This window comes from Magnolia sinica, chromosome 3 (assembly GCF_029962835.1).
Source record: "Magnolia sinica isolate HGM2019 chromosome 3, MsV1, whole genome shotgun sequence".
NCBI classification, from domain to species: domain Eukaryota; kingdom Viridiplantae; phylum Streptophyta; class Magnoliopsida; order Magnoliales; family Magnoliaceae; genus Magnolia; species Magnolia sinica.
In genome coordinates, this window is record NC_080575.1 from 96,688,104 (window position 1) to 96,704,918 (window position 16,815).

The window sequence follows — 16,815 nt, forward strand, 5'->3', positions numbered from 1 at the left end:
CCGAGTCCAATTCCCAAACCCCGTCACTTTGGGAGTCGCCTTTACCAACAGTTTTCGTCTGAGGGAGAATTATATGATGCTCTGTGAGCGTGTGAAGCTTGATACACAGGCGCTGATGAATTGTACACGTGTCATACATGAAATCAATTAAACTAAAACACACTGTTGTAAGCTAGAATCCCAAAATCATATTGGTAATCTTGATTCTCTTATTCATGGACAAGTGTTTATGGCAATAGGACCATTGGTTATTTTTCATTTTAACCGTCCAATAAAAATGTCCACCGATCCATAATCAAAGAAGCGTAGTTTTTGGTTCATGCCTCATCAAATTGGAAACATAATCTAGACCTTTTAATTTAGAGTGACGTATATTCCATGTATTGAATTTCTTACTATTTTTTCGGTGCCTGCGTATCATCCATCACACTCTACCAGAGTATCAAAGTTTCTCATCTTCTCAGAAAATCTGCTCCTGTTTCGACTTCCAACAGTAGCTCGTCCTTTTCCATATTTTCATGGAAAAAGAAATGAATCTAGGGTTTCCATTGCTCTGAACTTAAGACATCTCTCTCTCTCTCTCTGCAGCTATGGCAGGCCTTCATCGATCTTCAAGCTCTCCAACGAGAAATGTTCTTCCCCCGCAAGAGCTTCTCGACGATCTTTGCAGGCATCTTTCTCTCTATTACTATTTGAATCCACTTCCTTGAATTTTCCAGTATTTTTACAAGTATTTTCACTGGCAATGGATTTCATGGTTTCCTACTGTGGCTGTAGATCCTGAGAAAATTTCGGCATTTCATGTTGAATTTTGCTTCATTAGCCAATATCTCTCCCCCGAATCCCATCTTATTGCATTTCTATGGTTTGTGTTTATGTTTTCTTTAGCCGGTTCCACGAAATATGGAGTAATGTACTCCCTAAAAGTATCACGAATTCCTTCAAAGAAATGAATCCTAAGTCTTAATCACGAATTCCTTCAAAGAAATGAATCCTAAATCCTAATTTCCTTCGTAAAAAATGGTCTTCCTTCAGGTGATTACTCTTACGGAATGTGATTCTGATGTTTCTGTTGTGAGTTCCTAGTCACAGCGTGGCTGGTATAACCATCGGTTCCGTGTCGTGTTTTGCAAATATCACAGCCTAGGAACATTATCATAGTACTGCTTCATAACGCTAATGACCAGTATTACTGAAAAATCCCATTGGATTTTTTGCTGAAAGTTTTTGAAAAAAAAATGCTCAAGGCACGTGTTAAAATGGAGAAACTAATTGGAAAAAGAAAACACCCTTTGATGTTTTTTATGCCTGATTTGACCGTGTCAGATTTAGCGACTCAGATTGTGCCATGTGGCAGTGAGATCTCAATAAGCGACAAATGGAAGATATCTTCCGGCTGCTTTGACGGTCAAATTTGATCAGAATCCGAAAAGTCATGAGTAGTCCAAAAATGGTAAGCCTAGTTGGCTACTATCATGGGATACATGTCACGTGGCAGAGTCAACTACTCGCCCTCATGATTGATAATGGGTATCGATTGAAATATGGTTGCGGCTAGTGATGAATTTGGCCAATGCACCATAGCCTTATGACCGAAACTACTTGAGGAGCTACAAGGTAACACAACGGCAACGCCAAATTGTCCGAGTTTCATGGTAAGCAGGGAAAAGGGATAACAATCACCTACACGTGGTATCGCGAGAAGAAAACTCATTCGTATAATGGGCGCATAACTTGCGTACAACCAATGGCCAACCCACGACAAACGACTAGCACATGTGGCATTGCATAATAAGCCACGATTGTCTACAGGCCCAAACAATTATTTTCACATCAGCATACGTTAGAAGTAGCTACAAAAATCTTTCTCTAGCCACCGCCTTAAAATTGAAGAGCTTTGAGCCTTTACCAAACCAACCCAACACAACTCTATGGTGCAACGTTGCTTATCTTTTCTTAGTTTAGCGTAGCTTAGGAGTAGTGTAATCCAACATGTTTATGTTGCTATGATGGAACAACTTTAGCTTAGGAGTAGTGTAATCTCATCCATATGCGCTGATATACTGGACTGACTTAGCATAGGAATAGTGTAATTCCCTTAGTCTATACCCAAGTCACTAGACTAAGGATGACCTTTTTCTTTTAGTGTAATTCCCTCTATTTACGCCCAAGTCGCTGGACCAAAGAAGACCTTAGCTCTAGAACCTCGCCATCTACGCCACAAATGTTGGATCGCCAAGGATTATCTTTCATTTTTTAAAGTTTTTATTTTCATTAATGCAATTCCCATTCCTTATACTCTTGCATTGTTTTAATTAATCAATCTTTACTATCACAGTGAAAAGAGTTCTTTCGGTCGAAAGGCAAAAAGTACTCATAAGAAGGACAAACTCTCCCACTTCGCAAATGGCTTTACTTCTTTTATAGGCGGTTGGACAAACAACCAAACTGCGTAATTCTCGGTCAAAGATGATTGCTCATGGTCTTTCTGTCTATCTCGGTGCTTGGGGTCAAAGGTGTTCAGTTTGGATTGTGCTGTATTAGGCTTTGGCATGCTCACATGTACCAACAACCAAATTTCAAGCCAAACACCTTTGACACACCGGATGGGACCCGTGTGCAGTGCTTGATCCAATTTCATAATACAATGAGTAGAAGGTCTACTAGATTTTCTGTTAATCCTGAAGACCAGGAGATGCCACATGTACATGAAGAAATTTCTATGGACGTCGAGCCTCAAATCCCCGGTCCCTCGAACCCTACCTGTAACGCCCTGGATTTCGTAACCCGAATTTAGTACTCGTTTTCCGAAATCCTGAGTATAATCCTTCAAGGATAACACATAATTCACAATGTGTGTGTGTGTGTGTGTGTGTGTGTGTGTGTGTGTTAAGAGAGCATTGCAACAGAAGGAAAACAAACCATACATAAATGGAATGTCTAAAATATATATCTCAACATATACAAATGGTTACCCATAGGGCATATACAAATCAATGGCTCAAGTCACTCACAAATACAAAAATGTACTAAAGCAAATATAAAAGACAACTAAAAAGTAATGAATCTAAACTGCAAGATCAGATAGCTCCTCGTGCATCACGTGAGCGCCAACTTGTACCTCAGTTACGTATCCTACATGAACTGAATATGTTTCGATAGCATTAATTACTATCTTAGTGAGGTATACCCCCGAGATTACCAAGGTATCACAATAGTTAAGAATAATATTCAAATAAACTCAAGAAAGTATAATATTTAATGTACAATTTACACTTCATAAGTAGAATATAAAAATGATACCACTTGCAAATTAGAAGAAGACACAATCTACGTTTTACAAGTACAATTCAAGAAACTATAATATCTAAATTACAATTCATAACTCACAAGTACAACACCAACTACACATTTTAACAACAATTCAAAGTATAATATAAGGGGATACAATCCACTCACAAATATAACACAAACAACTAAAACATCCAAACTGCAAATCAATGTATAATACAAGGAGATACAATCCACTCTTCACCAATACTGCACAAACCACCACAATATTCAATTATCAATTTAATCTTGATTAATGCATGAATGTATGAATGCAATCGGCCTAGGGATGCACATCCAGCTAAACAAACGAATGGACTTTTCAAACAGTTGGCCCATTTATACAAGAGAATGGGTCTTTCAAATAGTTGACCCATTTCAAATGAAATAAGGGTCATTCGAATAATACACTGGTCTTTCAAACAATCAACCAGGCACCTGGTAATGCATACATGTTATGTATGCATGATTAACCCAATGGTTATTAGTCCAATTTACAAACATCACATCAGAGAAGTCCAAAAGTCACTATAGGGGGTCGTCACCCAACGTAGGCCAACAATTAAGGCATAATGTCCTATACCACCATCTCCGGCTTATGAGACTTTAGCAAGTAGAATTAAAATACACTCGAAAGGTTACAAGTAGTGATTATAATACAATGGATTCATGGTATTCCATTTATATAAATCTCTATAACTAGTGGCCACTCATGATTCAACATGCAAACATTACCATCATAAGTCCAGGTATTTTTTCAATGAAAAGAATCCTCTCGACAAGCCACATTAGCACCAAGTCCATCTAATGATACAATAAAAGAATACAATCCACAAGTCACAAAGGCACAATAATCCACAAGATGGTAAGTCTACGACTAAATAGCATTTAATCCATTTAGAAAATGGCCACTAGTTAGAGGAACCTCTAATTTACATATCCATCAACAAATAATATTAGATTTTCAATACAACTCATTAATACAAACAAGTGACAAACTAAACCACAATCAATTCAACCCTACAAATACAAACAAACATCACTTTGATCAACTCACAAGCATATCATCGATATGCAAATAAGGTATTCTACTTAACTAGATTAGAGAGACAATTCTATTTTATAAAGCATATCAATTCTATAATTTACATAATGATTGAAGTCACATCCTAAAACACGTGTAGAGTTAAACGCAACTAGATCATTCATGTAAACTAAACATGAGTAATAAGTCAAGCATGAAAGATAGATGAAAGTAAACTAATCTAACTATTATAATGAAGGAAAGCTTGAAGGGTGAATTCTCACTTCTCAAGTGTGTATTCTCTTCACTCATGATTAAGAGGCGAATATGGATCATAGAATTGAAATCCTAACCTTACGACTTGGCTCGACTTCTCAACTTGAACTCAACTCGCTTCTTGAATCAAATTGGACAGGAAAACCTAGATGCATAACTCGCAAGACTCGACTTAGGAACAATCCGTTGCAACAAACTTCACGAACCGATATGAACTCGAACTCCACAAGTGTTGTGTTGCTAAACTGAATTCCGATTGAATCGATGTTGGACTCAGTGAAACTCATCGAGTAGCCCGACAACACGAGGATGCATCTAATCAGATTCAGAATCAAACCTGAGCTCAAACAACAACTAGCACTACCACCCTCTGATGTAGCCGAACATGATCAAATCTACTTTCGCCTCACCATGTTAGGATGACTGAACATAGGCCCACTATTATGCTGGACTTGGTGAAAAAGACAACTGAGTCAGCTCGGCAGCATTGGATGAACCCAATTTGAACTAGATGCACCTGCTCTCCTTGATTTCTTCTTTCTTCTACCTCTCATTTTCTTTTCGTTATCTTCTCGTCTTAGAAGACCCAGTAGCGAGCTGAACAAGCACCAGACCCATGAATTGACCAAAATCTCTTACTGAGTTTCGTTAACGAGTCATGAACTTTGCAGCTCCCCGTTCCGCATCTCTTTCCTTCTATTTCTCTTTATTCTTTGTTTTCTAGATAACATATCGAAACAGGTTCAGTCTGGTGGTGAATCAACGTGAAACCCGCTTGCACAGGAAGATCTCGCACGCTATTTGCAATTGGTGGCAGTTTACAACTCACTAGTGTATCTTGGTCGGATTTTATGGTTTGTATGTTGATCATCAGGCCCACTTGAAGGACATTTTAGATCTGAAAACTGCGGCCGACAGAAGATTAGCGACTGAGGCAATTTGTTGGGGAAGATGGTCAAGTTCCAATGACGAATTTGAGATGGGGCTTCTCGTTTCTTCAAGACGCTTGCACTGGAGTGTCTGGATCTGTTGTAGGAAGCTTTTGGAATAAAGATTTCAAAGGTTTGAGGAGGTTTGGGCAGTGGGTTCGGAGGTGAAAGCTTGGTGATGGGTTTTCTCTTGTAGCTGCAAGAAATGGAGGAAAACTCGCTTCTCTCCGGTTTTCTTAGGTTTCCTAGCATATAAAGACATTCAAATGGATGGTCTAGATTGATCTCCAGCTAAGGTCTCCAATCTCCTCCGTTAGTTTCTAAACAGATGTTAGAGAGGAGATATCAATGTCAATGTCTACGTGGAACCCTAATCTATGTGAAGGGCTATTGGACTGCCAATATAAGCTTTATAAAGGATGGTTGGGATATGAGGATTCTTCGTCATGCGGATTGCCAGCTATGCAGTAGAATTGGGTTTTCAATTTGGAAAAGTTTTCTCGCACGCAGCTCTTCTCGCAATCATTATCGTGCGCACGCACATGTGTTTCCACATGTGAGGTGACGTCAGGTTTGATCGGAAATGACCCATCTCCACGATGGACGGTTCAGATCTCTAGATCGGGTGGAGAAGGTGGGCCAAAATCAACTGAAAACGGACATGTCCATTTAAATCGACATTCAGTGGGAATTCGAAGGAAAGAAGGATATTTCCTTCTTTGGGTCAGCGGTCAAACCAATTTTGACCTGAGTTCGATGATCCACTGTTGCACACCTGCTAGTGTACATGCGAAGCTAATATGGGGCCCACAGTGATGTTCTTGCGAGATTAACTCCGCCCATCAGCTTGAATGACCATTGTTAGAATATCAGTCAGAAGCTGAGGCAAATCCATAGCTCAGGTGGGTCATGACTCGAGAAACAGTGGAGACAATCTCACCATGGACAACTTCATAGGGTCCATCTCACCAATCCAACAGTCGGATAGCTCGATCTATAGTTGAAGAGTACACTGATGGTTAGATTTAAGCTAGAATGTAAGTGGACGATTAAGACAACGTATACATGTATATACCGAGTTAAGTTTTCATGGTAACACCCAAGTATTGAAAAGTATGGGGTGTTACACTACTCCCTTGGAAGCAAGATCATCCTCTTTGAGTAATACATTCAAGAGCGTTACAAGCGCTTTGTACAATGTATAGACTAGCTTGTAATAACTTTTCGAACAAGGGAGGATTCAAACTGAACAAGTACGACTTCAGGCCGAGTTAGCAAGGATACATGCCGAGAATCCCAATCGCCTCACGAGCCTTTTGTTTGAGTGGTTCCTCGAAGGTCAGCTTGGGGGCATGGATCCCTATCCTCAACTAAATCCTTTGCAGGATCAACCGATACCTGCACAACAAATGATCAATCGGTTGGATCAATATCAATTTAGTTGAAATTTGCCACCTCTAGTCGACATCAGGAGAAATGGCTAAAATGGCCGACACTACGGCTAATATGACCAAGAGGCGCCAAATTATGGACCCCTTGGAGGGCAGTTTGTCCAAGGAACTGAATAGCCCGGGGGGCAACCTCATGCCTTTCTAATTCCTTATACGATTAATCCGGTTCTTCTGGTAGTTAACACAACCACTCAGGAACATCGAGCACCTGCTCATGTCCCTCAAATGGGCTGATCCAAGAGGTCACAGACCACTTGTAAGGCTAGTGCATAAATCAATTGACATATAGAAAACCCTATCCGAAGTGGATAGATCGGCATTATGAGCTGCTGAGGGATTACAGACCCTTGAGTTCACCTTGTTCTTAGGGGAATTTGGTCAATCGACCATTGAACACATTGTTTGATTCGCCATTTAGTGTGGTGAAGTCTTAACCTATGTTTTTTTGAAACTTGAATATTTCGGAAATTCTCTTATTGGTATGGCCTTCATGTGGTATATTGACCTACCATCAATTCTAATTACACATGGCTGGAGATGGAATAAAAATTCCATACACAAATTTTTAGAACCGAGTGAGAAATATCTATGGCGGACTTATCTCGTCTAAAGACAATTTCAGAGAGAAACGGTTGATAAGTGCATTACTCGCTTTAAGAAGATGAGGAATAGCTGCTTAGTCACTATGCTTGGGGTCGAATTTGTTAAATTGACCCAAGACTGCTTAGACATCGAACTAAGAAAGAAATTCGAAGGCATGGAATTCAAAGACCTATTTGATCTATTTGCCCGAGTAACTCATTATGAATGGCTTCTGTAGGAGGAAAGCCAAAGTAAGAATTCTTTATTTGAGACCTATTATCAGGACCCCAACTTTGAGTTGGAATGGTTGAAGTTGTGGTTAGAAAGCCATTTATTTGCCAATCTTTGACCAAGAAGGAAATGGCTGCTCCTTCTGGCCAAAGTACGAGGAAAAATGTCTTTGAAGTTGGAAAACAATACTCTTTTAACATAACTCGTGCTAGTGAGATCTTTGACCATCTTTTGGAAGGAAAGTTCATCAAGGTTCTTCTGAAATAAATTTGTGTATGGAATCCCATCGACCGAAGTGCTTACGAAAATAGAGTATTGTAAATGACATGATACTCATTCTCATTCCATGATAAATTGTGTAACGTGATTTAAGCCAACATTGATGAAGGATTAATGAAGTTTCTTGAAAGGAGAAAGAGACCAGGGTGGTTGACACGGACCCATTTCTACATGTGGTTGAAGTAAACATCATTGCACCTAACCTGTGGAAATTTGATGCCCCAAGTGTGAAGGTCGATTTGACAACTGCTATAAGTCAGCAACTCGTAAGTTGAACCATTGTTACCGATTGACGAGTTGTGAGCCAAAAGTGCGACTACGAAGGAAGGATTGAAGCCACCCACCACGCTTGGGGGGCAAGTCAAGGAAGCCTTGCGATCCTTAACTGGGAAATTGCGCGAGTATCTACTTTGTGATTGATGCAATTGCGAAGTTGATAGAAGTTGTCGATACCATTGCTCAGATCAAACAGGCGAACGCGAAAGGCAATGCGTATCATATCTGCCATGCCGGTGACGATTTTATCAATCATCACACACAACACTACAAGTTTGGTAGCCTGACAATCATGGAGTCAAGGCTGTGGCAATGGGCAGTTGGTCTAATCATCACCCCAAAATGATCAAACCAGTTGATACTAGTGAAGATCGATGGACAAAGTTTGTTCATTCTGAATTCGCCATGCCAACTACTGCAATGACACGAGTGTAGAAAAAGCTTTATTGTACTCAACGAGCAACATCGAGGCTCTGAGAAATTGCCTCGATTGAACAACGAAAGAAGTATAAATCAATTGCAAGCTCACTTGAACCAATGTCTGAAGTCCCATAGCTAAACCAGTCACACGAACGTGAGGAAAACATGAAACAACGTTTGATCAAGCATAGGGCGCTTGACAAGCGAAAGAAGACATATACCAAAAGATCTCTGGTATCTAAAGCTGCCCTTCCAGTTAAAAAAGAAAGTTGTGAGAATAAAATGGTATTTCGGTCCCATGCCAGAACGGGAACAAGTAGTTAAGAGAGTTCGTACTTGTCATAGGCTTCAAAACCATAGGTGATTGGGTAAAAGCACCAACATGATGACTGTTGGGGGTCAGTTGAAAAATAAGTATATTTAAGTTACGATATGCGGCCGATTGACTCACAATGGTAATCTTAAAAGGAAAGAAAGATTGGCCTTGAAGAAAACTGTCATATGACTGATTAACAAAATCAACGGATGGCCACACGGCCGAATCACTGAAGAATTCTCATACGATAAAAGCCGAAAAGGCATAGTTGAACGGCCGACTAAATGTCCAACCGAATAAAGTGGCTACCAAGAACACTACAGCTCAAATATTACAAACCAACGTACTTTAAAATTCTTTTTTAAAGAAAGAAGAAAAACGAGCTGAAGATCTTGCCATTCTTTCAGAGGCATCACCTCGCATCGCTTTGGTCTTAGGAACCCGGGGATGCAATTCTTTCAGCACATTCCGTAGTGTTGCTGCAACCCTTCATCGATGACTTGGTCTTGAGATTGAAAGCTTTGCTTTCTTCATCTTTCGCCTCTTCGCTTTTAACAATTATGGCGTGTCGAGATTGTAATTCTTCAATTTGGTGGTCGATTTACTTAACATTGGCTGTAGGAGTAGAAATTTCTTCGATCAGGCGGTTACATTTCTACTTGCTTTCTTTTAACTCTCCTATTAACTTCTTCACTTTGGCCACTTGCATCGTAATCTGTTAGGAAACTATCGGCTAGATCAGCCTGCCTTTTTGCTTCTTTTGTATTCTTGTATGATCACAACAATGTCATCCAATGGCTGAAGTCTTACCTGTAGATTAGCATCGGCACTAGCAGCATGGTAAATGTGGTCAATCAACATGACAATGTTTGCATGTTGGCTAGAAGAAATCAGACAAGGCAATCCTTTCTTAAGGAGGTCTCGAAGTTGGTTCTTCGCTTGCTCGACCTCATTCTAAATCTGAATGTCAGCGGCGGTTAAGAGGCTAGTATCAGCCTTTGTTCTGTCAATATTGAGCATCTCATCTAGGTCTACAAGAATAAGGTCGAGATCATCGTCAATACTAGAAGATGGAAAACTTTTGGCCCCCATCTCCGCAAACGACTGTTTGGAGGGGGTGTCACACTTGATGAAACCCCAATTTGAAGGGGTTTTGCATTTTGATTACGATGATTTGATGAGATGGAAGTTGATGTGGCTGACAGAACTGATGCGGACATCAGTGGTGCGCCCTTTAGAGTGTACCAGAGGAGGAAGCGTCGCTGACAGAGTACCAGAGCGGAGGAGTTGATGTGAATGGATGACGGGTCCATTAGACCCACTTTCTGACGCGCTATGAGTGCAGGACCGGCATGACCGCACCCTGACTATAGATCCATGGGTCGGATTTCACACCTAACTACACGGGTGTTCACCCTGACCATAGATCCATGGGTCAGATTTCACAGCCTACCACATGGGTGTTTTAGTTTTGGATTTTTTTGTTAATTTTCTTGTTTTAGGGGCTTTATTGCAACTTTCTTTATTTTTTGTCTTTTGGTTATTTTTCTTGTTTCCAGGGGCTCTAATACACTTACTTTTTTCTATAGCTTATATATATGTTGTGAGGAATCCTATTTTCATTATTATTGAATGAATAAGAATTTGTCTATTTTCTTCCTCTTTATTCAAGATATTAGGGTTTCAGGATTGACCCTTGGGTGTTGAGGATTCCACCCCGATTTCAGGTTTCCCTCTTTTTAAGATCTTCGAGGTGCAGGAAAAGGTAAGAATCATCCTCCTCATTTTCTTTTGACGACAAATGACCTATACCTTCTTCATCTCGAACCCCTCATCCTTCACCCCTTTCTTTTCTCTCTGGATACCCCTTTCTAGTTCGAATGGAAAAGAGGGATAGTTATTCAGTAGAATCAGATCCAAGCTTACTCGTGGACTGACTTATGCTAGATCTGGGATATCTTCATATCCCGAGGTCCTCCCTTTTTACTGTTTACGTGATCTTATGCTAAGGGGCATGATCCTGACGTAATAACCTCATCTTTGTGTTGAGATTTACCTGATCCCTTTGTTTGGAAACAATTAGTTAATTGGTGTATTTATTTGAATATTCTTTAACCTAATTATACATGCATCTAGGGTTAGGTTATCACATGTCCCTGCATCAAGAACGGTCCAAGGGCTAGACGAAAATGCAATGTTCTGGACCCTTTTAGACGACTGATACTTTCTATTGACATTGTTGGCCATACAGGACTATCAGTCCCAATTAGATCAATTGTTGCTCCTACCTGCGTCTTTAGTGACAAATTGAGAAGCTTGCTGTGTTGCTCGACGCAACTTCTCAATTTGTCACTAAAGACTACGTGGCTAAGTTGGATTTGTTCGAGCTAGAAGATTTTTGGGCGACAATTGTAGAAGTCTTTGTGATGGCTTTTCTTTTTTGGCTAGCCAAAAGTGGTTCATTATTAACTTCTTCTTCTATACATGCCTAGGGAAGAACAACGGGAGCTACAAATGTAGACGTCATCATCAAAAGAATGTTAGAACAATAGAAAGAAAGAAAAAGGACCGATCTACACCTGTTTCAAAAGGGTAGTACCAAGATCGTAGTACTCTGACCAAGACGTTCATTTCCCAGTTGTTTGAGTGAAAGCCTGTAAATTCAACTCCATGATTTAGCTGTTGCAGAAGAGGATCAAAAGAGTCAACTAAAGCCAATTTGGAGGTTGGCATTGGGGGAATTGACTTTAATCATGATTTTTTCCTATCCGATCTCCAGCTATGTAAGTACTTTCTAGTATGTGCTTCCTCACGCCTCGCATAAGCTTCACTTGATCAACCTCGAAATCGCCCAGGGGTGTATTTGGATTCCATTTTATATTATAAAAACTCTCAAATTTCCTGATAGATTTGATATGGTATGGAATTCCTTTACGAACCGCTCTTTCATGGTTAGTAGTTGGTGTTTTAATATCTTTTCTTTTTCTTCCTTGTAGCCGAATTGTGCTTGGGTCCATAAATCTCACTAGAAGAATCGATAGTTCTAGAAGGGGAGGTCATCGTCCTTTTCTTTTTAGATCCTTTTGGGACAGCGGATGAAGATGGCGATTTTGGGAGAAGATTTGGGGGAGCAAACTATTAAATTAGCTTATCAAACGGGGTTGTCCACTTTTGTTATAGTAAGACGACCATAATGATCTAAACAAAGCAGTTGACGACAACTGATTTGGCAAATTGAGCAAAGAAACATTTAAAACATTAGATCTATAATCAATTGCCAATGACGCGTACTTGTCAGTAGATTTAACAACAGCGCGATCAATTGGGGGCTTGATTTTGGTAAGATGACAAGGGAACAATGGAATTGGTTGAGTCAAGCCAAACTGACAAGCATAAAAGTTTGGGAAATACATTTTGACCCCTGATTTAGTGTTCAATCCCTTAAAGACGAGGGTGCAACCAAAGGAAATGTCATGAGCCAAGAGATAGCTAAGCCCAAACTTGGTTCCTTTGATGGACAAACTCAGGCACTGAAGGATCAATGCTTTGGTCGGTAAACTGATCAGGGTCGAATTCTCTATTTTTAAAAAGGGAAGAATTCGTCATCTAACCAATCCATATTCAGATTGTAGAAGAAAGACAAGAAATTAGGAAAAGAGCGGTCAATAGGAACGACAGATGACATATAATGGCCATAAGAAAAGAAAGGACTGGAGGTTGGCCATCAACTAATAGAAGTAATGAAAGAAATAAGCACAAAGCTAGAGTTGCAGGATCCACACGGAATCGCCCACTACCTGGAAACCCTTAGTGGAAATGTCATCCAAGCCTTAATATAGATGTGAAAGAACATAAGGGGCTAAGGCTAACCTCCGGTTGGAAGCCAAAGTTTCAACCACGACGGTATATTCTTTGGTCATTTGTTCATCTGGAACATCAAAAAGGGTTTTGACAAAGCCACATGAGTGGAAAAGCACAATGTTCCTGGCTAGAAACTGGCCCCTCGGTCTTGGCTTTCTTCTTGATGAAGGTACCATATGAAACAAAAGCATTAATGTTGTCAAAATAATTGCCGGGAGCTTTGACCATAAACCCTGGGTAAACAACTTTGCCACGGATAGGGAGACCAATAAGAGCACAAATGTCAAGGACGGTGGGACTCATGGGTCTACATTGGAAATGAAAGGCATTAATCGATCGGCCCCAGAAACAACTGGCTAATACAAGGAAAAGAACATTCATGGGTATGTCATAGCAAGAAAGACAGAAGCATTCGTGAATGCCCATATCTTTCTAAAGGCTCCAAAATTAGGCTTCAATCCAGTTACGCTAGTTTAGCCACTCGCTATGGAGCCTTACCCGAGTCTTGAGTTGTTTATTTGGCGTCCATAACGACTAGTTGAGTTAGTCAGAATCCATAAGGAAAGTTTCTCCTTCAAAGGGTAGAAAGTAAAGGGGAAAGAGAAGAGAGGCCTAGAGAACCAGTTGGGATAAAGGCTTGGCTATGAATTAAATCTAAACTGGATGTAGAAGTATAAAAGGAGAAGAGCACCTAGATGTAGATAAGATCTTTCAATGGCTCAAGCAGAGAAATAACTATAAAAAGGAGTGGATTCAATTGATGATGTAGAAGTTTTCTTGTGACCCATCAAGCTGATGGAATCGAAAGACAGGTGTGGCGAATATACAACAAATATCCTCTCCGAGAAGAAGAAGAAGCCTAAAGGAGAGAATAAGCATGAAAATGGAAATTTGGTGGTTCTACTAGGTTTATAAAAGTGGTACATTTGACGATTTTATCATGCCCAAAGTAAATACAGATAATGATGCCAGCCGATTTTATCATGCTCGCATTGATACGACTCTTTATGGAATGCAATTACGTCTCTTCACATTTTGGTTGAATGCGAGGGGGGGCACTGTTTACGCTTGTCACATGGTAGAGTCATGTGGCAACAAGATCTCAATAAGAGACAAACAAAAGATCTCTTCGGCTACTTTGGCGATTGAATTTGATCAAAATCCAAACAAGTCATGAGTAGCATAAAAAGGGTAAGTCTAGTTGGCCACTGTTCTAAGACGCGTGTCACATGGTAGAGTTGACTACTCATCGTAGTGGCCTCATGACTGATAATGGGTATCAACTGAAATACGGTCATGATTAATAACGGATTCGGCTGATGCACTATAGCATTGCATAGAAGAAGCTCTTATAGCCAAAACCACCTAAGGAGCTATAAGGTAACACAACAACAATGCCAAGTTGGTCGAGTTTCACGGTGCACAACGCACATTCAAGCAAAGAAAGGGATAACGACCACCAACACATGGGATCATGAGAAGAACCCTTACCCGTATTATGGGTGTAGGACGTGCAAGCAACCAATGGCTAACTCACTACAGATGACTAGCACACGTGGCGTTGCATAATAAGCCACATCTGTCTACAAACCCAAATGATTATTTCCACATCAACAAATGTGAGAAGTGGCTACAGAGATCTCTCTCTAGCTACCACCTCAAAGTTCTATAAATCAGAGGAAGATTGAAGAGCTCTGGGCCCTCTCCAACCCAACACAACACAACACAACTCTACGGTGCAGCATTGCCTATATCATCTTCGTTTGGCCTTGCTTAGGAGTAGTGTAATCCAACCTGTATACGCTGCTACGTTGGTCCGACTTTAGCGTAGGAGTAATGTAATCTGATCTGTCTATGCTGGACTGACTTAGCCTAGGAGTAGTGTAATTCCCTCAATCTGCGCCCAAGTCATTGGACTAAGGAAGACCTTAGCTCCAAGACCTTGCCGTCTACACTGCAAGCGCTAGATCCCCAAGGTTAACTTTTGTGTGTGTGTGTGTGTGTGTGTGTGTGTGTGTGAGAGAGAGAGAGAGAGAGAGAGAGAGAGAGAGAGTTTTTATTTTCATTAATGCAAGTATATTCCTACTATCACATTATTTTAATCGATCAATCTCTGCTATCACGATGAGAAAAAATCCTTTCGGTTTAAAGGCAAAAAGAACTCATTCGAAGGATGAACCCTCCCCTTCGCAAATCGCCTAGTCTCTTGGTGGCTGAATAGACAACTAAATTGCTTAGTTCTCCATCATAGACGACCACTTATGGTCTCTTTGTCTATCTTGGCACTTGAGGTCAAGGGTGTTTGGTTCAGATTGAGACATATTAGTCTTTGGCAAGCCCAACATCACTTAAATGTATGAGCGACCAAATTTCAAGCCAAACAGATGGAAGCTGATATGATGTGCATTTTGTGGCTCTAGAAAATGTGTGTTTAAAGACCATCTGTCATGGGTCATCACAGGAAATGATAGTGTTACATAATTCTTTGGGGCTCTTTACATGCAAAATATGGAAACCTTACAATCGGCAAAAGGACCGGCCTTGTGTTTGGCAGTGGGAGTAAAAATCTTTTGTTGGGTGTACTCATGATCAAATTAGGAATATTTAGGGGTAGCATCTTGATTGTATTGGGATAAAAGATTTCTCATAATTGGATCCTCAGGGCTCGTCCCTATTTTTTTATTTTTTCTTTTTTTCTTTATTAAAATTACGTCATCATAAAAAAGCATACAACCTTTTGTGGGTTTTATGTTGATCTTTTGCACATATCTTGAAGTGGTATGATGATAGAACATGGAAGGCTTGAGCATGTCCCGCTTCTTTATATTTTTCCAATGCTATTTTAGATTTTTCTGTATTTGTATGAAAAATATAAAATCTTATCATCTTTTGATTAGTGACTGATCAGCCGCTTACAATTTTGATGATTAGGCGCAACTTCAAAGCATTGGTTTGGATCATCATTGGATAATTTTGACCATTGTTTCTCATTAAGATTTGACTTCGTGCAGTTTGTTTCATGCTTCATCATACCTTGTATAGCTACCCATATGCCTAGGTAGAATATTCCATTATATGCCTAGGGAAAATATTGCTTCTTGCTCACCCCCCCCCCCCCCCTACAAATGTCAGCACTGGGAAGCTATTTCTATGATTACCTATTTGAGTATTGTAAACTCTTGTTTGATATCAAAATTTTCTTGATTTAGCACTAAGGAATTTTAATTCATGCAGCCGGTTTGTTTTGAATGTTCCGCAAGAAGACCTACAGTCATTTGAGAGAATTTTATTTCTTGTTGAGCAAGCACATTGGTTCTACGAGGACAACTCAGCGGAGCAGAACCCATTGCTGAAGTCACTCTCTCTCAGAGAATTCACATCTTTGAGTATCCTTTTCTTCTGTCCTTTACAATTATGTTGGTTGCCTGTTACTTTGCCTAGCTTTGAGTCTATGGGAATTAAAAATGACACTTGCCAGTACTTCGTTTGTTTATCTCCTTTTAAGGTTGTAAATATTCCATTCTAAAACATGGTATCTGCATAATAAGAAAGTCATTATAAAAATCTACTAATCGATGAGCCAAATCACCTGGCAGATTGTTAAATTTGAAAAGAATATTTATTGTGGGCATGGGACATTTTCTGGTGTTCTTATCCATAGAGAAGAAAAATAAGCAAACTGCGAATAGGCTTGCCAGGGTGTTTTGCAGTGGACTTTTTGTTTAATGGACTGCATTCCTGAGCTTTGGTGCATTCCTTTTATCAAAAGATGTGGTTGCTTATCCTTCAAAAAAAAGAAGAAGAAGAAGAAGATGTGATGGCTTTGTTATTAATGGATTA

The 16,815-nt window shown here is 39.9% G+C and overlaps 1 protein-coding gene across 1 annotated transcript in view; it reads left to right on the top strand.

Annotated features, from left to right (window-relative positions):
• Positions 1 to 440: 440 nt before the first annotated feature.
• LOC131240332 (mRNA-decapping enzyme subunit 2-like) overlaps positions 441 to 16,815 on the top strand; it is a 33,698-nt gene continuing 17,323 nt past the window's right edge. The window contains exons 1-2 of the mRNA XM_058238466.1: positions 441 to 670; positions 16,210 to 16,361. Of these exons, the coding sequence (XP_058094449.1) occupies positions 591 to 670; positions 16,210 to 16,361 (232 nt within the window). The 5' untranslated portion in view covers positions 441 to 590. The remainder of the gene's footprint in view (positions 671 to 16,209; positions 16,362 to 16,815) is intronic.